General features: G+C 34.0%; 1 protein-coding gene across 2 annotated transcripts in view; it reads left to right on the forward strand.

Moving 5' to 3' along the window:
• Positions 1-22,960, forward strand: part of FANCI (Fanconi anemia complementation group I) — a 113,383-nt gene that overhangs the window by 10,554 nt on the left and 79,869 nt on the right. For both annotated transcript variants that reach the window (XM_081767508.1, XM_081767504.1), the window contains exons 3-7: positions 1,157-1,267; positions 10,219-10,388; positions 13,601-13,768; positions 19,291-19,535; positions 22,244-22,446. In XM_081767508.1, coding sequence (XP_081623634.1) covers positions 1,157-1,267; positions 10,219-10,388; positions 13,601-13,768; positions 19,291-19,535; positions 22,244-22,446 — 897 coding nt within the window. The remainder of the gene's footprint in view (positions 1-1,156; positions 1,268-10,218; positions 10,389-13,600; positions 13,769-19,290; positions 19,536-22,243; positions 22,447-22,960) is intronic.

The raw sequence follows: 22,960 nt of genomic DNA on the forward strand, positions 1-22,960 counted from the left end.
TATATATATATATATTAGAGATGCAAGGGCTAGGGAAAAAAAAACTGTTTTTTCTGCTTCGCTTTTTGCTTGGAAAATTTTGGGCTTTTTTTCAAAATTCTGCTTTAAATTGATGAAGCAGGCTTTGGTGTGCTTCTCTATAACACAAAAAGTCATTTAATTAGTGGTTGATGCCGATAATAATATAAAATCTCGAAAATAAACCATGAATTTCAAAAAGATATTTCAAACAATTTTTCTTCAACATATTTACATTATGAACTCCAAAGGATTAACCAATGTATATAATAAGAATTTTTTAACCTCCTATATACAAAAGTAAGCAGGGTTGGCAAGAACCATGGTTGTTTTTGAAAATGCCAAAAAAGCGTTTTTAAGAGGATATTTTAAGAAAATAATGGATAATATCAAATTTTCAAACTAATTAGGGACCAAAATCAAACTTTCAAAGTAAATAATTCAACGAAAGAAAGAAATTTTTATCACTCCACATTGTAGAATAAAAGATAGCCTCGCAACAAATTTTATAGTTACTTTACATATTCTTTGATCGTCGATATTAACCACATGTTCTAAACTATTTACTATAAATTACGTGGATTCATCAGATAATGTAAGGGGGATAGAGGTCTGCACGGGACGGAATTTTTAGCCCGGGCCCGGCCCGAGCTTGTGTGATAATCAAATGAGCCTGAATTACAGGAACTCAATTATTATTTCAAAATTGTATTTTTATTTACAGGAATTAGAAGTTTAATTATACAGTTGTGCGTTAAAAGTTCTCCAGAAAGAACGGTCCGATAAATATCGTTGTACAGTATATTTACAAAGTTAGGTCTGAAATGGCCCGAAAAATATGGTTGTATATTTAAAGATTTGCGGCCCGCGGGCTCGGCCAGAGGCCGTGCAGATTTCTAAGGGAGATCAATGTAAAAGTTCGCTCGCTCTTTGTAGAAGCTGTATGAAAATGATAGAACTTCTCTTCTACTGTCTGCTATTGTACGCTCACATTTCTGCGTATAGTCCCCTCTTAAAATAACTTGATGAAAAAATAAGCTAAATGGAATTAATGGAAAGATTCAAATTCCTTATGTTTTAAAATTTCAATAATATTGTCTAGTAGTATTACAAATTCTATATCTTGTTTTGTTCACAGTTGGAGTCATTGATTGCCCAAAAGATTTGTTATCCTGATGCACCTCAAGTGATATATCATATCCTAAATGGACTGTCGAATACGGCTGCTGCACAAGTTAAACGTATGAAGGTAAGATTATCAACTTATTAAGTAAAGGAAAAGATAAACAATTTGAGTATCCCGGAAATTAATAAATGTAAGAATTTTTAAAAGGATATCTAAAAAATTTTACATAGTGTAGTTTTCAAATTCAGACATAACGCTGTAAAGAGATAGATAATAAACTTGGTTTAATCAGATTGTGCAGTAGCCCGAGGAATCGAATGACATACATGTAATTGAATTTTTCGTTACAGAAATGAATGAAATATAAACTTCATTTCGTCAATGCTCATAATATCCGTAACTATAAAGCATTTCAATTCTATTCGGTTTCCTTATAAAGCATAGTAAATTTTTAGATTGGATTAACCCATATCCTCCCAATTTTTAAAAATAGGTTTCTTGTAGTTTTCCACTTTAATTAGTCTACTTAGAGTTCAAGTAATATCAAGAAAGCGACAATTTATTTTTCTGGCCGTTTACCAAAAATGAGGCAGTGAGTACCGAAGGATAGGTGACATGAAAAGCACTAGTGAAGGCTAACTGCGCTTTTAGTATATATTTACAAGCAAAAAAGAGGGTGAATTTAAACATTTTGTTCTATTTAGCACTTTATTTCTTATATTTTATAAACTGGAGTAAAAGAAAATATTAATAGCATATAATTCAGAAAAAAATATAAATGTGTATATACATATAGGTATGTGTATATATAAGATCATTGTAAATACACACCACTAAATAATGTAATTAATTAATATATTTCTGTAAGCAGACCAGTGGTAGATCTAGCCCGGGGCAGGGGGACTTATACACCCCAGTTTTTTGAGTATCAAAAATAACTGAAGCTATTGTTCATGTTTTAGTAATATTTTTATGCTACAATCCACACCTTTTTGTGTTACACTTTTTCCTGTTGGATATCTGACCTTGTTTAGCCGAACGCAGTCAGGAATACGTTTGTTGGTTGCCTTCCGGCAGTCGTTGTGAAGTTCCCATATATGATTGGATGACTCCTCTTATAAATGTCAAGAAGTCCGTGTTGTTGCTTTACCTTCTACTATGTGTTAACTTGTATAAATGATACGCATTGCATATCGTTGTATTGAGAGGATACATTGGAAATTGCTGGTACCATTCCTTCATACGAATGTGGACTCTGCAAGCATCAATATTTTCATCTAACGTGTCAACACCCCTATCAACATACGTATAATGCAGTGTAAGTTGGTTGACCTATATCAATTTTTCTTTTTGGTGCTTCACTCCAACGCTTTGCTTTCCCTAATAGAGATACGCCTACCTTATTTATAGCAGCATCATTAGCGGTTCGGCAGGTGAGGCCTGGCCTCACCTATATTTTTTAGCAAAACTATAAGGACTTTTTGCAATAAATTTCAAATTAAGTCAACATTTGTGTGTAATTTTTGAAATAAAACTTATTTCAAATTATTTAATGTATAACTCAAAACAGACTTCTTAAAATTCATTTACTCAAGTATAGAAAATGTGTGTAAAATATTACAGAATTTAATAAAAATTAAAGGCAAAAGCGAAAATTTTATATTCATTGGCATAATAATTTCAATTTTAAAAGTTTCAACCCTGTATTGAGGCCTGAAACAGATCTGGTCTTCTCAGCAGCGAAGCACTGATGACAAGGTAAACACTCCTCTTGCACTCTGAAAGGGGAGAGGGGGTAACCCAAGAGCAATAGTCTTGAGTTAGGAATTACTCCAATGTTCTGTGTCTCAAGGGATTTTATGTTCTGTGTCTATATGAGCCACTTGGGATTTTCTTCATTTTTTTGCGGTTGTTGGAGAATTGAAATAATAAATGGTTGTAACGAAATAAAGCAATATGGAACATTTATGGAGCATTGGGTGTCATTTCATAGTAGTTTCGTTGACTGACGCGAAGCAAAATTTGCGTTTTAGCTTGCGTAATCGTAATGACCATAACTATTATAATTGTTTATTTTAATTGTTTGCGATGTGTTGCAACACGCAAATTTTGCATTGACTGATAGGAATGTTGTTTATTATTTAATTTGTATGTGTGTTTGTGCGTGTGTCTAAAGTTATCTTTACTGTTTGTAATGCAGATACAAGAAGCAAATAACGTTTTCAATTTTTATCCAGATTGCAACTATTAGGTAAAGTTACGCAATCCAACAATTTCTGTAGGTTATACTCCCACCATGCCTACAGTTCCCATTGCCCCATTATTGGGGCGTCTGAGTTTTATGTTAGTTAACATTATAAAGCTACAGTATGCGTAGAAGATATATATTGTTTTTGAATATGAAAGGGCCTAATACAATGAGTATATGAAATTGATCAAATTTAAAATACTAAAATATAAAAAATAATAATCCACTTCAGACTCAATATTTTGTTGGCGTTTCCACCAAATCACTCCTTTCTATAAGCACTAAACAAACAAACGATACACGGAAATTCCAGGTCCTGTGTTGCCACATAACAAACCCATCGAACAATAAAATAATTACTTTTAAATAACATAGGTAAAAGGAAAAAAATTAAAATGTAGACCGCCCCATTTTTGGGGCAATGGGAAGATATGCGTTAAGTTCATCTTAATATTGTTGAAAAATTCTGAGAAAGGTAACGATCATGATTTGCATGAGCTAAATTAGTTGGAATAGTGGAATCCCAAAGCAGAAGTAGAAGATGAATTACTTACTTCCGCACCCCCCCCCCCCCTCCTCAACCAGAAAAAAGTGAAAGCATAATCAACATTCCAAAAAGGTACACTATCAGCTCTTTCACTGAATGATTCATCAGATAAGAAAGAGAAGATGTAAGATGGGATCGCAGAACAGAAATAACTTCTAATACGTCTAGATGGGCGCCATGAGTAAATCAATAATATAATACTTACCGTTCAATATTACATTATTTCATTTTTTCTTTATTCAAACAACTTTGTTTCAATTCATGAGTTTTGCTGTTATCAATTTTGTATATTGTTTTGTTTATTTTTTTCCTTCTTTATACAACTATAAATATTATACAATATTATTAGCGTTCAACGGAAAGAATGTCCAGAGATGAGACATACTGGACATATGTTCCAAATTATGTACATAAATTACATAGATTCGTCATATAATGTAGGAAGGAAGGAAAGCAATGCAAAAATCATATTTGTAGAAGGTATAAAATGGCATAAGTTTTCTTTTTGAACTGTGTGCTACTGAACATTCGCAACTGTACGTACAATTTCCTCTTAAAATAACCTGATGAAAAAATAAAGTAAGTAATATTAACAAAGAAATTAAAATTCTTTATCTTTTAAAATTAGAGTACTCTCTGCTTCTGGAGATCACCCCTTTCCGTGCAGCTACAAAACTCAGTCCCGATCCTTTTTGGACAGATCCTGTTCAAATCGATAGCCTTTATTGAGGGGTCATTCCACGTCAGATCATCCAGGCCATGTCACCCACCGACTCGGAATTTGATGATATTTGGTACACTTGGTCTACAACCACCAAAACTAACTTGTGCAAAATTTTAAAGTTCTCGCGCAACCCGTTCCCATGTTATGGTCCATCAAAATTTGGACATGGTAGGCAAAAATTTCTACTTGCGACAGGCGGAAATGATGCACCAAGGTTTAAGATTTCCCTCATAACATGCTGATATGAATCCTTTGAGGCAACAGACCTATCCATTCTGATGCAGAATTGTCTGTAGATTTCAAATCTGTGGTCAGATTTGCCAAAGCATCAACCTTAAGTGCACTTTTGTACAAAAAACTAGTAAAAGGTATACTTAAAAAATGAGCCTCAACTAGAAGTACAAAAATGGCTCTATTTCAAAAAGTACCAAATTCACAGAAATAATTTCTTTATATTCTGAAAGAGGATGAAATTTCCTATAAAATGAAGTGAAAATCGTTTTGGGTATTTGACTTACTGCTAAAGAAGAAATAAAAATGCAGTTTTATACAATGTGCAGATAATTGTAATATTTTCCAGCACTCAAACACACTTACATAGGCCTATTTTATTTTTTGGCAATAGTTTTCCATTTATGTTCAATTAATTTATATTTATTAGTCAGTTGGTATTGCCTACCAGTACGAGTAAATGGAGTCTTAATAACAGATAAAATGTGCTGTACTGGGACCAAACATGTGTCAGCTCTGCTAGGCCAATAAAAGGATGCTGCCGGCCCAGCTGGGTGCATGAATTTTATATTTATATCCGTATTGTCAGCATCTACTTCTCCTACTAATCCGATATACCACTTATTATCATAGATGCATGCTACAAAGCAATTAACTTTGATGTCCTGGCAAGCCCACTTTTTCAACTGATCATATCCTGGTGCAAAGTTAAACTCTAAATCTGGTGTTTCATCTGTACTCAATCGTCTTGCTGTTATAACTGTATTTGATAGTTGTACATACTTACGAAAACCTCTTGTGCCTGCTACAGTCTGAGCAATCTGGAAACGATTTGCTAACACACTTCTTACATTGTTAATCTCAGCTTCAAGTAGATAAAAAAATGTATTTCGACAACTGACGCTTGCAAAAGTCATACATTTGTTTCGGATTTGTTACCTAGTTTTGAAATGGCCTCTGCAGATTTGCCTTTGTAACACATCGTTTCACACTGCCACCAATCCCATCGCAAGGTGACTTGCCATGACTGGTGGCAAAGAAAGACCAACAAGCAGATATGCTAAAGGTTTGGAGATGATAGCACAGATTTAAAAAGCTCTTACAGTTTTTATACTGTGCAGCACACCCATTTGTTACATATTTGATCCTTTTAATATGTGGATATTTACTCTTTAAGAACGACATGGTTTCAGATTGGACTTTATACATAAAAGGCACGTCATGGTGTAAGACATCAGATAAAAAACATAGAGATTTCTCAGTTAAATGGTTAGTTTCAATAAAATAAAGTACAACAGGGTGTAAGGTACTTGACACTTGACTCCAATGGTAGGTCTGTATCTCATTTTGCAATATAAAATCATAATTCTCTGCAAAGTCCATCAATATATAGGCTTCATCATGAGAGAGATTTTGTTTACGTTCCTTTAGGTAAGTTGCCTGCCTCTTAGCAATGAAAGAATGAGGTATTAATCTTTGGATCTTCTGAACAAAATGATCAATGAATTCTGGAATTGGTAGTGTTCTTTCTACTAACTGACTACGATCGACATTGACCCACTCTGCAAAGCTCACCTGCTCGTCATCCCAGTACTCATCGATTTTGTTTTGGAGAAATGCTGTTATTTTACTGCTATCCTAGGGTCATTTCACACACACTTCTAACATACAATTTCTATTACTTTTATCACACACCATCAGTGAAATTACATGATCAAGGATCTTCCTTTTTTAAACTAATGGCATGCAACAATAAATCTACATTTTGATGAGTAGTACTCACACAGACACTGTGTGTACCTGTTGAACCTGCAACAACCATTTAGGCCTTAATAAGCAGAATTTGGAAAACCAAATTTTGATGTCAGGATGTTTTTCTTTAAAAGCAACGTAAAGCTCACTTAGATTGCAAAATATTAGTTGTTTTTGCATGTGGAGATTTCTTTTAACACTCACAAAATCTTTTCTTCCAGGAAGTATCCGACTAAATTCGTCATCTTGATAGAAAATTTGAACTAAAGTTACAGTTTCTTCAGATAGTCTTTTCCCTAATCTGTGTTCTGGTGAGGAGCATATACCCTTGCTTTTACTTAATGCCCTAGCCTGCCTAACCATGTATTCACTAACATTAAAACATCAGACACTTTTTTGCGGGACCATGGCTCTGGAGCAATAGTGAGAATTGGAAGTTTTTCATGTCTATTTGCTAATGCTGTCTTTTGCTTCATTAACAGAACTAAGCGATCCGGGTCTGCTGCTTTTTCTTTTACTTCATTTGCACTGGTTCTTAAGTCTGAATCGCTGGTGCCAGATAACAAGTGTTCTGTGTCATCAAGCTTTAAACTGCGTTTCATTGTTAACTTCGCTGCTTCGTGCATCACTTTGATTTTTTTACGCCCAACTGCTACACGCTGATGTGCAGGTACAGCATGAAGTTTTAAAGGTGAAAGACCTAAATGTGTTAAACTTGCATCAAGCTTTGCTTTTTCTTCTTCCACTGCAGCTTCTCTTGTATCCGGGTCAAATTTGAATTCGTCTGAACTTTTGTGTGGAGATGCTGATTCTAACGTGTCTGAAGACGATTTTCCTTGTTTGACAGTAGCGATTTCCTTCTCCACTCTTTTGCAGCAGTTGGAGCACATTTTCTGACCTGGGATAACGATAATGTACAGATGTTTCCTGACGGTTTTAGCAAGTTCCAGCGTCACTGTTCCAAATCACGTCGCATTATTTTCTTGTGCCTTGTAAAAGGATCACAATATTTATTGTGAGCTAGTCCATAGTGATGCAAATACCACTGTTTATGATTAAAACAAATAGTCAGGTTCTCATTGGTACCTTGTAATTTAGACCTCTGCAAAATAAGGTCAATTTCACTCTCTGCGAAAGTTTCATTATTAACTGGCAGAATTTCCTTCGTAGAACTATATGTAATCTGGTGGCATTTTGAGTCTGGATGTGTACAACCTATGCTGCAAGGAGATAGATCAGTTTCAGTAACTTCAGATGAACCTTCATCTTCCATTTAAATCCTAAAAATGAAATCAGAAAATAATTAATTAATTAATTACTTTATACATTAGTTAATTAATTTATAAACGTTAGTAATTACAAATCGCAATATTGCAGATTATGCAGCCAATGATGCTATTCTGTAATTCAAATTGTGTCACAAACTATGAAACTTTTGCTTTTCAAATTCTCCCCTTTGTTGTTCCGCACACTTTGTTCACCCAGGGCACTTCTAATTGCTGCCAAATAGTAACAGCCATGTCAACTAAAAGAGGCAGGAGGAAAATTTCGACAATTCTTTTCATTCATTTTGACATTTTTGAATGTAGTACATCACATGCTCAAATACCCAACACGATTTTCACATCATTTTTTAGAAAATTTCGTCCTCTTTCAGAATATCTAGGAATTATTTCTGTGAATTTGGTACTTTTTGAAATAGAGCCATTTTTGTACTTCTAGTTGAGGCTTATTTTTCAAGTATACTTTTTACTAGTTTTTTGTACAAAAGTGCATTTTAGATTGATGTTATGTCAAATCTGACCACAGATTTGAAATCTAGGGACAATTCTGCATCGGAATGGATAGGTCTGTTGCCTCAAAGGATTCATATCAGCATGTTATGAGGGAAATCTTAAACCTTGATAAACCATTTCCGGCTGTCGCGAGTAGAATTTTGTGCCTACTATGTCCAAATTTTGATGGGCCATAACATGGGAACGGGTTGCGCGAGAACTCTGAAATTTTGCACAAGTTAGTTTGGTGGTTGTAGACCAAGTGTACCAAATATCATTAAAATCTGAGTCGGTGGGTGACATTTTGGTTTTTCGATGGATGAACTGACGTGGAATGACCCTGAGTTAAACTAACAAAATGAAATGGGGGATATAAATCCTCATGTGTAATTTCCGAAAAATTTGAGAAAAACTAATTTTGTAATATTAGAAATTGGTGCTGTCTGAGAACCTTGCTACGTGTCTAAATGAAACTGATACTGATATATACTCACGTCAAGTTTTTCATTATGGCATTAGCAAGATGAGAAAAATGAAATCTTTGAGTTTTACGTCCCACGGTTATGCCGGTTAGGCTAAAGGAGACGGTGATGATGAGTAGTGAATGAAATGGTGGAATGAAGAAAGTGGGAGGAAACGGGAGAACCCCGAGAAAACCCACGCACACGGTGCTTGTCCACCACAAGGTTCACTTGGCGGGGGCTGGGATCGAACCCGGAACCCCAAGCACCAGAGGTGAACGCTCTACCACTGAGCCACCGCGGCCCTTAGCAAGATGAGAGTTCACATTACGTTTTGAGATATAGCCAAAATTAGAATTAATACTCAATCTTTAATTTCTGCTTAACTAGAATATTGCATAAAGATGAGATATATGCCAATCGATTGTTCATAACAATAAATGAGATACTTCTGGGTAAATTCTCATGCTTAATTTTCGAGAAAAACAAATATGATGCTAAAAGTTATGTCATTCTTTGCCAGTTATATTTGATAGCTTTTATTCTAGTGGAGCAGATTGTTTATGTATGTACTAAATGATACATTTATCTGTTATTGTTCGTTCTTCTTTTACGGTAACGCACTTGCTTCTAACACCGACATGTATAGTCTAACAGTAAGACACGTCCTCCTAACAATAATCCTAGTGACACATATACTACTTATTATATTTTTCCCTTTCTTACCGATAAAACCGTCCCATTAGTTTTATCTTCGTCCACCTAAAGCACTTTCAACTTTCGCGGTTATCATACTATTACATGACTGCATTCTAAGATTGCGACCATCGTAATCCTTCACAACTACTTTCCTGTTCTTTAATTTTGTTTCTTTCTTCCTACCCATTTTCCTCCCTGTCTGAGAAAGCGTTTAGCAAAAAACGCTTATAGGTGATTTTCAGTATTCTTAGTGCTGTATATATATATATATATATATATATATATATATATATATATATATATATATATATATATATATATATATATATATATATATATATATATATATATATATATATATATAAAGGATCAATATTCGTTGTCCGAGTGTGCAGATTGTGCAGATATTTTCAGTATCCAGCAATTACTGAATTTATGGCTGAACATCCGTCCTGATTCAGTGTACTGGGTAATGTTACTGAACGTGAATTATAACATTCATAATTTGTGTTAATTGAACTTCAGAGTATAAGTGTTATTTATGTTAAGAAATATATATAGTATATTAATGTAAATACATCAGTAAATTTTGTCTCTATTAATAGTTGTATTTTTTGTGAATTGTGTGTTTCTGCAGTTCGTCCAGAAGCTACTGAACGAATTGGAAGTACGAGAGCTGTCAAATATTCAGAACAGCGCTATAATTAGTCGGTTGGTTACCGAACTAGATAAATTTGAAGTATCTCATCTACTTCAACTTACAGAATATTGTCTTGATAAAATACGTCAAAAGATCAAGTTTATGAGGTGAGTCTCCATACTTTTTCTATCTTTTTATATATGGTAGACATTTTGTATGTTAACATAAAGAACTGCAGAATATTATTGCTGATATACAGGGTGAGTTTTTTAACTTGAGAATACAAAATATCTGGCGAAATAAGCATTGGGCGAAAAAGGTGTTTGAGATTATTTATTATTTTGGAGGGAGAAATTCACCTGTGATAAAATTAGCCTGCCCTCGCTCCCCATAGGGGCGGGTTGGAGGCAACTTTAAAAAGTTAAATAGGAAAAAATAAGTAAATTTTATTTAAAACATTTTTCGAATCGTGATACATGGCACTGTAATCAGTGAAAACTAATTTTACTAAGACCTCTTCATACCGGAACCGCCACGTTTCATTTCAGAATAAATCTGCAATAATCGATACCAATCTTTTGTCGTAAACGTCCTCTCGATTCCTAATAGGTGATGTGGAAGATTACTCAGCATTCGATATGAATTCATATAATTCAAATATGTCAGTGTAATTAAGTGCAGCGTGAGGTGGTAATTGTGCTACCGCCGCATGCTATATTTAATTGCACTGTCACATTTGAATCATCTGAATTTACGCTGAATATAGAGTCATCTTTCACACCACCTTTCACGAGGTCAAGAAAACGTTTACGACAAGTGATTGGTACTGTTTATCGTAGATTTATTCTGGAATGAAGCATGGAAGCTCCCCATTGAAGAAATCTTTGTAAAACTAGTTTTCAAGTTATTGCAGCGTCATCTATCACGAACTAAAAAAAAAAAAAAAAAAAAAAAAAAATTGTTTCGAATAAAGTGTACTTACATTTCCCCATAGAATCAGAACCTACAATAAAACATAGGGGTCCTCATTTGTTTTCAAAGTAGCCTCACCCCTTCTCCAGGGGGCGAGAGGGCTAGTTTTATCGCAGGTGAATTTCTTCCTCCAAAGTAATAACTTTTGATTTCAAACCTTTTTTTCTCTTCTTTCTCTAGATATTTTGCAGTATCAACTTATAAAGAAAACAAAACAACAACAACCGTATATTATCTTATGTTCAGCGAAAGTTGCTGACAATTTTTACTACAATTCTCCGATTATATATTGTTATATCCTACACATGTTCTATATTTATAAACAAGTCCACGTGTTCCATATTTGTAATTAACAATACGTGCTTCTTTACGAACATGCAGACGACAGACATCATACTCAGTAACAGGACACATGACCGAAAAAGAACACTAGCGCCACCGTTGTCTATGAAGAGGGTATAAAACCCGCTGCAAAACTTTCATTGGCCTTAGTTTCGACTGGCCAACCACCCTTTTAGCTTGCCTATAGATATGTGGGAATTTAAGTTCTTTCTTTGCTTGCCTGGAGTACTGGGAGATTCCAACCAACCACCTAGCTTGTCTGGAGCTCTGCGGGACCTTAACCTCTCTTTGCTGCCTGAAGCTCTGTGGTATTCTTCTCTTGGCTGCTTGGGTCTTAGGATATCTATTTTACTCAGACATACTACATAAATAATATTGTACTGGTCCTCAGACTACAATCAAGATTGATTTTGTGTGTTATATTTGTATATAGCAAGACTTTTTAAAAGGTTGTGGAGAAAAATCCAAATCCCATGTGCTAAAGTACTCTATTTCCTGGAGTAGGAACTTTTTTATTATTATTATTATTATTATTAAAGTTTAGTGTCCCTTTCAGCAACGAGACTGTACGGAGACATGGAATCTTGACCACCGGGAATCGATTTACGAATATACAGACTTTTAACGCTTCCTATTTAGATTTCTGCATTTCAAATTTTGGGTACTTCGTAAAAATGTATGTATCATTTTTCGTTAGAAAGAGATTAAAGTTAAGACCGTTTTTTTCTTCCTTTTTTTTTCGAAGTGTTGAAAAGAAAAAATATTTAACATGTTAGTACTTTAAACTATTACTAAACGAACCACAGGGATGGTGTTTTTAACTATTGCTTCAAAATTTATCATATCAATTTATGACGTTATAAATACTTCTCAGACAAATTTCTCAGTTGTAAACAGTATCACGAGAAACTGAGGTCACTTTATTTTGAGGAAGTTGTAAATTGTAAATACTACAAGGTTGAGTTCTAAAGCTTGCAATACTTCCACAACCGAAACAGCAGGAGTGTATATACGCTAAGTTTGACAGTAAGTACCAGGTCAAACTGGCCCACAAGGTAATATGGCAAGCGGACTATTAAACACGGAGGCCACCATTCTGTTAGTATCTTCAGTCAGTTTCTAGTAGCAATGACGATGAGTGCTTAACAGCGTCTGATATGTGAACTGTTAACTTCGAACTCGGGCATAACGCTGTTGGAGCAACCCAAAACATTTGTCATGCGAAAAAGAAAGGTGAAGTGAACCACAGAACAGCAGCAACTCGTTGTGTTTCAGAAATTTCGTGCAGGTTGTAAAAATATTGAAGACCAGCCAAGGTCCTGCCACCCCAGGATAACAGGGTCGGAGGTCATATGATATGCCATTGAGGAAATTCCACCCACCAGCATACGACGATTCTCAAACCAACTGTAGTGCGTCTCCTTCAGAAACTCGGGAAGACCGTCAGGAACTGTCGCATTGTGCCACATAAGTTGGCTCCTGCTCAGACCTAGAAGTGGGTAGACGTGTGTCGATAACTTGAGATGACTTTTGAACATAGTTATTACCCATCTCAAGTTGGATGTTTGTCATGCCACTTTGATTAAAGAGCGTATTCTAGGGAAGTAGGGTGTTTCAAAATTTATGCCAAAGTGCATATCTTTTGGAGTATGTTGTGGATTTTTATCATTACACTTTCTCTAAAATGTTTATCCTAAGAAGGAAAGGCACTAAAGTATTTTCCATAAAATTGTTCTCCCTGTGCGATAAACGGGTATTTCAGGTCGTAAAAATAATAATAAAGTTATGTGGATACTATATTTTATTATGCAATATAATATAATAAGATGGTTTTAATTTGCTTCAATAGTTTTTCATATTTCATGTGATCATAATGCTCTGGAATTTTGTTTTCAAGTCTAACATACTTTCATCACTTCCTCTTTACCATATTGTCGGAATTGTCTGAGACGTTTCAGAGTAACTTTATAATTTTTAAAGTTAATAAAGGAAAAGTATTAAGTTGTCATTCATTGTGTTCCATATATTAATATTATAAATACTAATATTTGATTGTGCTTGATAGTTGGAAGGAGCTTCTTCCCAAACTACTTACTATCTTACAAGAACAGAAAACGATTAACGATGATGGTGTAGAAGTCACTGGGCCACAATACAAATCACAAGTTGTTAACACTATTTGCATGGCAGAATGGACCTCAGATGTTGTGACTACTTTAGCCTCTATGTTCAGGTAAGATATACATTGGATTACATTTGTATTGACTATTATTACTAAAATAATTGGCAGAATATAAGTGCTAGATTACACAAAAGCATATTACTGTCTTGTCGCTAAAGTGAAATAAGATATCATATATGAATGTAATGAAATTTATGAAAGAATTGATAGTGATAAGTCAGAGTGAACATTGACATACTCCGATATAAATTACATTGTAGTGTATTTACCTCTGATCGTACATGGCACAATTCTGATGGCGTACTCCGGCAAGTGCCATATACGACTATGTTTAGCAAGGACTAAATTATTTTTAAATGAATAGTATTATCAGGTAAACACTGATAAAATTATTAATATAATAGCAATACAATTATTATCTCTACAATTAAACAACGATTTTTCTTTAATTACGACGCGTTTAATTTATGATTGTTCCTGCGATCATTTCGCCTCTTACTCTACTGACTTAAAGTCTCAGTACGTGCACAGGGCTCCAGTTCGATTCCCGGTAGAAGAACATTGAAATATAAATTCATTACGGTGGTTCGCTCCACCTTAAACGTATCTTATCAATCACTGAAAAGAGCATTGCGATCTTTGCGTTTGTTGAAAAACAATCTGATGCGACACTATGCGACACTAGATTACTTTGAATGTTCATTGTCCCGTCCATCTCTCTTGGGTATTACTGTTGTAGAGGTCTCCAAAGTTTGATATTTTTCGATTATTGCGATACTGTAGCGTCTTTAGTTTGTAACACTGAGTAACAAATGTAGTATTGTAAGTTTTTGTTCGAGTTGTAAATTTGAAATGTGTAATAGTTTAACGTTGTGCCATTTTTAAAAAATCAGCTTTATGCAATACTGTCAATCTGGTGCTACTTCAGAGTATGTCAAAGAATGTCTCCCTTTCGATATTTGCATAGTACAAAATTTCAGTCTGAGCTCCTTCGTGGCTAAGCAGTTAGCGTACACGCCTCTGGCGTGGGATACCCGGGTTCGATTCCGGGCGGGAGCTCAAGTGGTTCGGATTCCACGTTAATCAGTAGGTCCACGTCTCATATAGCCTCGCTGCTGAAAGGGACGTTAAACTTAAAATCAACTCAACTCAAAATTTCAGCTTGTTTTATTATGTTAAAAGCTGTGAGGGCGTTTCAAGATAGATGGTCCAGCATGTTTATACAGTATGTACTGTATATCAGTTACAGGATTAAATATATAATAAAAGAAGTTATAATTACAAAACGTAATATACATATACATACAAACCTTGTAATATTCTTGTGTAGACAATGTCATTTCAATACCGATATTTCGGATACTGTAATCAAATATCTCTCGTCAGGATATAACACCAGCTTACATGATATCATGCTTAGTTAATATTGTGGGCCTCGTTATAAGTACACTCATAGAAGTCAGTGGTTGAAATACTTGTAATATAATGAAAATAAACAGGATATTTGCTGTTAGTAGTTTATTTCACTGAACTTCTGTACATTATAGATGTTTGAATAAAAGGGCGATGCCTCGATGTTAACTGGGAATCTGTAAATCTACTTCGTACTGATACCATTTGTTTTATAATTTCAATAATTTCCACTGCATTGTTACAACTAAGCATGTGACGAATTTATTGCATAATATGACTTAATCTGGTGTTTGACCCTAACAAGGGATACTCGATTAAAGTATCAGAAATACCAATGTTGAAGTGATGATGTCTGCACGGAATACTAGAAAATCAGTAATTTATATATATATATATATATATATATATATATATACACAAGAGTTTATAATTAATTTATAGTTGTAAACATAAATTCACACAATTGTCATAAAACTGTCAACGACTATCTAACAATTACTTTGTTTATTGTAAATTCACCTATTAAATCATCTAATATCGTACGTAGCCAATTAGTTACTAAATTAAAATTAAATTTGCTGGCATGACGACCCTCAAAGAGCCTTGAGTTACCAGACAGCGTTTAGCAGAGTTCTTACAAATCTGGGAGTCAGGGAAAGTGAAATGATATGAAAAACTTAAGGAAAATGGTTCTTAACCTGGAAATCAGCGAAAATTGGGGATTTTACTTAAAAGATTATTATTATTATTATTATTATTATTATTATTATTATTCTTTTTGCTTGTTTGTTGAGATAAGCCGATAATTGATACAAATGAAGTCTGAAACAGTTAATCTAAATAATTGTTGAGTTGAGTTGATTTTAGTTTAGCGTCCCTTTCAGCAGCGAGGCTATATGAGACGTGGACCTACTGATTAATGTGGAATCCGAACCACATGAGCTCCCACCGGGAATCGAACCCGGGTCTCCCACGCCAATCTAAATAATTGTGTTACCTAGTAACATCATTTAACATCTGTTTTACATTTTATTGTTTTGTACAATATAACTGTTTTATTATTATTATTATTACATACATTTAATAGATTTGTAATAAAATTATTACTATAATAAATCTAAAACAATGAGTAGATTAATGGTTATTAATTTTAGTATTTTTTATGTAGTGCTGCTGAACTAACATTTAAGAAATGTTTTTTTAAATAATGAACAAAAAATGAAGGTTAGAGAATTGACGTGGTCAACTGAAATATCCCTCCGTCAAATCTTCGTTATGTCATATCTTAATGCAAAAATAAAACATTCTTTCAGTATCCTATTTTTAGGGAATTCGGGGAAAATTTGAAAGAGCTCATTGAAGTAGTTAATTGTATTCTTTATTTACTACATTTTTTTTAAAAGAAAAAAATGATTGAAGCAATATCTTGCAACTCTGAAAATTCTAATGTTAAGAGCTCATCGTTCGGCAGAAGTATGTCCAACTTTTTTTTGTTTTGTTTTGTTTGTTTGTTTCTATCTTTAAAAAGAAAATTTATGTTTATTAACTTTAAGTTATTTTATACAATTTATTCAATAGCTCAAATAGCAATTCTTTGGTTATCCATTGTTATTAACCAAGCCTTTATTTAGCTCTTACAGGCATTCTTTACTAGTTGATCTTTATCCTATTAACTGCCGCGGGTTAGGGAAAATGGTTGGTCTGGCGTCTGGAAATCAGGAAAAATTCAGTAAGAAAGATAAAAATTATTTTATAAAGAACACTGTTTTAGTTCCGAGATGTAAGTTCAATACATTTGCTCTTATCGGTTATATTTCTGGCTTTCTATACGAGAGGAAACGTACCTACTGAATCCAAAGAATTCCGTCTTGATGCTTGGTCAGCACCGTCAGTTCTGTGTGCTCACTGGCAAACGAATTCGAGGCGGTGCCGAATAACGATCGAATACATGGGACTAGTCTATAAGGGTATTTTTTTACTACGTCGGAAAGATGCCTGTGGTGAAGATTACCGTCTGCATAGATGTAAACGTGGATATGAAGAATATCAGGGAAAATTCCGGCAAAAGGTACCATACGTAAGGTTTACATAATTATTCTAACTCTTGCCGCACTAATTTTATGGATATTTTTGAATTAACAGGGTTTTCAAAGATAGGCGCCAAGTTTTGAGCACCAAATATAATAGAAAAATAGGGATACGGACAAAATCTCGCGGCCGAAACATCGCCGCCCAAAATCTCGCATGGCCAAAACCTCGCGGGACAAAATCTCGCCGCCAAAACCTAATGGGCCAAAATCTCGTCTGCAGCTTAAAAAAATGCAGTGTAGTATGCTTTTCTTATAAGTAAAAAGAAAAAAAGGAAGAGCTTGGCGTGGTGAGAGTAGGGGCTCCGCATTCTACTTCGCCCCGGGCGCCGAAATCTCTAGCTACGGCTCTGTATGTATATATATACGTATACATACATATATATCCCACTCCCTTTTGTTGTGCCGACAAAGTGAAATTATAAAAGACATCCTAGGCTCGAACCTCATCTATGTTGAAAATTTGATTGAGATCGGTAGGATGGCTCAAGAGGTATAATGTAACAAACATAGTCATTTAATTTTTATATATATAGAGATTTCCAAAGCATGCATTAGAATTTTTCTTGTCATTATTTTAGTGTAATTATGTGTTATTACTAAATATATACATATAGTAATATATAGAACATTCTACATTGAAGAAATCGTCGTGAAGACGTTTTATCCTGACATTTCTTCCCAGGCGACACTACGTCTCGCTTAATTTAGACCAGGCGAGACTCTGTGTCGCGAGATCATTACAACGAGGTTTTGGTCAGGCGAGATTTTGGGTATGGCGATATTTTGGGGCGCGAGGTTTTGGAAGACGAGGTTTTGGCCCCGCGGGGTTTTGGCCAGGCGAAATTTTGGGCCGCAAGGTTTTGTACCTAAACCAGAAAAATAATGTAGATATTTCGCATACACATGTAATATTACTGCGGGAAAAACGTGGATCAAAAGTCAAATTTGGGTAACTTATACTTAGGTTAGGAATCTATTTCAATTGACTTACTTTTGCATACATACTTACTGATTGATATAAACTACAAAATCACTTATCGTCGCACTAAAGAAAGAGAAAAAATTATATGGCGCAGTCAAATTTACAAATGGTCGTTGTCCAATCAAAGGGATGTTTTTCTACATGATTTAGCTGTGATAGTCCTTAACTGCACCGTGATTTCTCAGTTAGCACGCACCTGTCAACCAGTTGTCCTGAGTAGAGTCTAGAGCAATTTTGTTAAAATTTATACTCTCCAATACCTCAGATATTACTGTTTTTATTCTTACGTCGTCTGCAAGCGCGCTCTTATTGGCTATTACGGTCCGTCGGTTTCAGAATACTGTGTGGAGCCTGTTATGTCAAGTCTTCCACTGCTTCAGAGATAACTGTGAATAATAAATGACTGTAATGTATGAATAAAGAAGTGAATAAACTTCTTGGTGTACAGCAAATTGTCCTAATAATTCCACTTCCATAAAAGTAATATTCAAAATAATCCATAAATAAATAATAATGAGGCAATTCCATTAAAAAGAAACCCAGGGACTCACTATATCATTACCGAGAATAGTAATATATTTCCAGTTTGAATTTTCGTTCGTATCGTGTGTGTCCCAATGAGTATCGGGGAAAATTAAAATAAAAAATTTAAAAAAATCTTGAGTTTAAATCTAACGTGGATTTCTTTCTTGGATATATCCCTTTTTCATATTTATTTCCGTATTATTTACGTTTCGTGTTCTCTTCATGTACAGTACATACTTATTATTATATGAGGAAAACAGAAAATTCCCTTATCTATTACATGTTTACATTGATACATTAACTTTTACTTGTATGAAAACTTAACAAGTTATATAAGAGTTCGAATATTAGTTTCTTAGCATGATTTTAGATCTTTGCTACTCAGTTTAGAATTGTGAAGAGGAAGTTTTGGAAACAAAAATTAAAATCAAACATCCACTACTTTGATGTAAAATATGTACTATATATACACAATAAATATTGCAGGAAAGAATACAGCTTTTTTCCGAAATGAGAGTTAGTATTTACTATTGTTAATAACTGTTATTTTTCTTTCACAACAGAGATATAAAATTGACACCAGATGAACATCAAAAAGTCTTCAGTAAGCTGTGCAAATGCCTCGAGAAGCTAAATCCCCAAGAAGTAGCTCCATTGGTCCATCATTTAGTAAACCTTTGTAATGGAGAGAAACAAAGCTTCTTACTAATTTGTTCACTACAAGCGTATTTCCGCCGCCATATTTATGCAGCACCTTCACGTGAATCAACCGAAAATATTCATTTGGTTTACAATTCTGATTCTATTGGTAAGTCTGTAATAAAAATCCGTTACTTTGTGTTGAATACTTTTCCCCACTAGAGGGTTTTATATCCTGAATGGTTACAACAACATTAAACCATATTTCAGTTATATTATAAAGGCATGTCCGGTTGCAATGATGTGAACAGACTTCGGGGGAGATGGCTGAAATTCAGCTTAAATGTAGAAGATACTATATAGATTCTATATATCAAAAGCAAATTGTCCTAAAATGGATGGAACATACTCAAAAAAACATGACACATTAACATTAATGTCAATGGAAAATCAATGAGAAACAAATAATTCCTCCACTTATCTCAAAAACCAAAAGAGGGAGATGGCTGAAATTCAGCTTAATATAAAACAGACTATGCAGATTCTATATTCAAAATAGAAATTGTCCTAAAATGAATGGAACATAATTAAAAAAAAATCACGAAACATAAACGTTAAAGTCAATGGAAATGTGTGAGAAAAATGTAGTCGTCCACATATTTCAAAAACTACGGTACAATAAGGAGATGACTAATTGAAAGCTTATTGCAAAGACATAATGAAAAGCTTAAAAACGATGCATAGCACGTAAGGTAAATATGCATAGAACATTGTCCAAAGTCAAATTGTTTGAGTAAAATCAGTAATAATTACAAAGTACATGCATCTTCTTCGAATTACCCAGGACGCCTTACGCGGAGGTTACGTGCATGAAACATCTCACATCTTGATTTGGAGTCTCCAGACTCGATTTAGCACGCAACGTGACTTTTCATCTGGTCACATGGCACAGTCTGGTGCTTATGGCAAACCGGATAGATCCTTTATGTACTTACTGTTTTGGTCAATATAATCAATCACTTTAAATTACAAGTAATTCTGTAATTTAAACTTTTTTTTTTTTTTTTTTTTTTACTATGTTAAGGTGTAATGGGAAAATAAAAAAATTGATAAATTTAACGTAGTTTAAAGTAGGTCCCGACCATTATAGTTCCACCAGGATCGAACCCTGGAACATGTGCATAAAGAGAACTTACACTCATGTCCAAAATTATTGTCGCATGTCTATAAATATGTTGTTGTAGAAATATAATTTGGTAACGAATTCGCCCGGTATTTCTTATAATGTTAGTATGTGTATAATCTGTAAAGACATGTATGTGGAAAATTTCATGTAAAAAGATCAGTAAATAAGAACAATAAAACGAAAATAAAACTTTCTTGTCCATTTAGCAACATTTTGTTTTACTCATTCTAATTTTCGTATTTATAATTTTTTTCCTATGAAATTTACCACAAATATACATTTCCCGATTATACACATAGTATCAGTATTAAAAGTACCCTGCAAAATCATTATCAAAGTATATTCTTACAAGAAGACAGTTATAGATATGCGACAATCATTTTGGACATGAGTGTACAAGATAACCAAAAAAGTTCTTGCTGGTAGGTTGATGAAAAGCTCAAATTCTTGGGGCTCAAATTAGTTTCCATTACTGTAAGAAAAAGCGAGAGATTTTTATCTTGAGTTGTAAAACCTATATGTAATTTATATTAAAAATAAAGCATTTTCCAATTTACTAGTATTATTCAAAATGATACATGAATATAAAATGAAACGTAAGAAATAAAAGGTGAGAAACGAGCTTCGTATAAATTAAATGGTTTTAATAAAGAGTGTGTGTTTGTGCAGTGTTAACGTGTGATTCTTTAGACGCATCATGAGGTAGACGGTTCCACTGACCTGGAGTTTATGTATTGTTGATGATAATTTCCTGAAGTTCGGCGAAGTATCGAGTTGATACTTTGACTAACTAGCAGACTAACGACGGTAACTACCACAAACTACGCAACTAAAATCACAGAAGCGGTCTAAAGTGTTATACGAAAAAATTTAGACGACAAACATTTCCGAAATTTCAGAAAATTTAACAACAGAAAAACTTTCGAGACATTCATAAAATCTACATATCAAATCAGTCTACTTCACCTCGTACGTAATGAATTACGTAGAGCCGTGATCAGCAGCACATGTAGCATCTGCACAAATTAAAGACAACAATGAATATAGAATAGCATTTACAGAAGTATCTTTTCCACGTTTCCGATATACCCATTAAATTTTTATATACCGTTACAATATTATAAACTTTTTTTTTTTTAAGTTGGGTGAAATTTATGTGGATACTACTAATCCTGCTTACTCTTACTGAAAATATGAACAATTAAAAATATTTGATATTGTTCTATCAGTATAAAAATGCGTATAAACATAAAAGAATTATCAAAAACACTTTTATTCATGGAAGAGTATTATACAAATTATAAAATTACATCTCCATACTGTAATGGATGTGTACATAATTCTGCCATCAAAATCGGCATGTTCGTCTTAAAATTTGAACAAAGAAAAATGCAGTGTAGGTGTTTTTCTCTTCTAATACAATTTTTCATTTATGAATGATCAGCAAAGTATGAGATGTACAGTGATCAGAGTATACGATGTACACATAAAATATGCATCAATGCTTAAATTGTACAATTATGTTGTAACTTTTGAAATTTCTTTTATGATTTTTCCATGAATCATGAAACTACAATATTGTGTTTAGATATATTGGTCTCCTATTTCTTCTGATCGCATTATTCTTAGCAACTGTGATACGATTAAACGACATTTTGAGTCAAAATTCGTTGCTTTTATTTTTCTTCTAGAAAGTTTCTGTGTTCGTGAAGCACAGACTTCCGAGGGTGTGATTCTTTTCCATTTAGAACAGTCGGCGAACGTTGGAAGTCCAATAGTCAAACACCTCCTAAAGACTATGAAAGGAGTTATTTATGCACCTGACCTCGTGGTGGAACCCTTCCTAGTCACTGTCTTGTTGTCTCTTTCGGCAGTTCCTATGTACGAAGAGCAGGTAAAGTTATTGAATCAGTCATAAATTCTTTCGTTGATTCAAGGAATAATGTTTAGTACATTATTAATAAAGAAATTATAGAACCCAGCCAAGTAACATTAGTAGTTCTTACTTATTGTTTAAAGTTTTGAGTTCGAGAAATATCAATGTTTATCATCCTCGTGAAGGTTTCTTATGATTTTCTCAGTCACATAATAATTCTTCTCAGTCAAATAATTCTTGAACTTTTGATTTTAATTAGTTCCTGTTATGGTGCAAGAGTGATACGTCACTCTATGGCTTAGTCTCTTATAACTTAGTGATTATTGTTTCAAGCGAGAAACCTGAGCTTAATTTCCAATCAGGTTACAAGTGTTTGGAATCTGACTATAAATTACGGACCCTATTGTGACTAACTAGCATCACAGTGTATTGCGAAAATTTCGAGTTCGACTCTCAGTGGGATTTCACGTGACTCGCATCCCGCGTTAACCTATAAATCCAATGTCTCATATATATTCAGTGTGAGAAGGGA

The sequence above is a fragment of the Thermobia domestica genome, chromosome 1 (genome assembly GCF_964235325.1).
Source record: "Thermobia domestica chromosome 1, izTheDome1.hap1.1, whole genome shotgun sequence".
In the NCBI taxonomy this organism is placed as follows: domain Eukaryota; kingdom Metazoa; phylum Arthropoda; class Insecta; order Zygentoma; family Lepismatidae; genus Thermobia; species Thermobia domestica.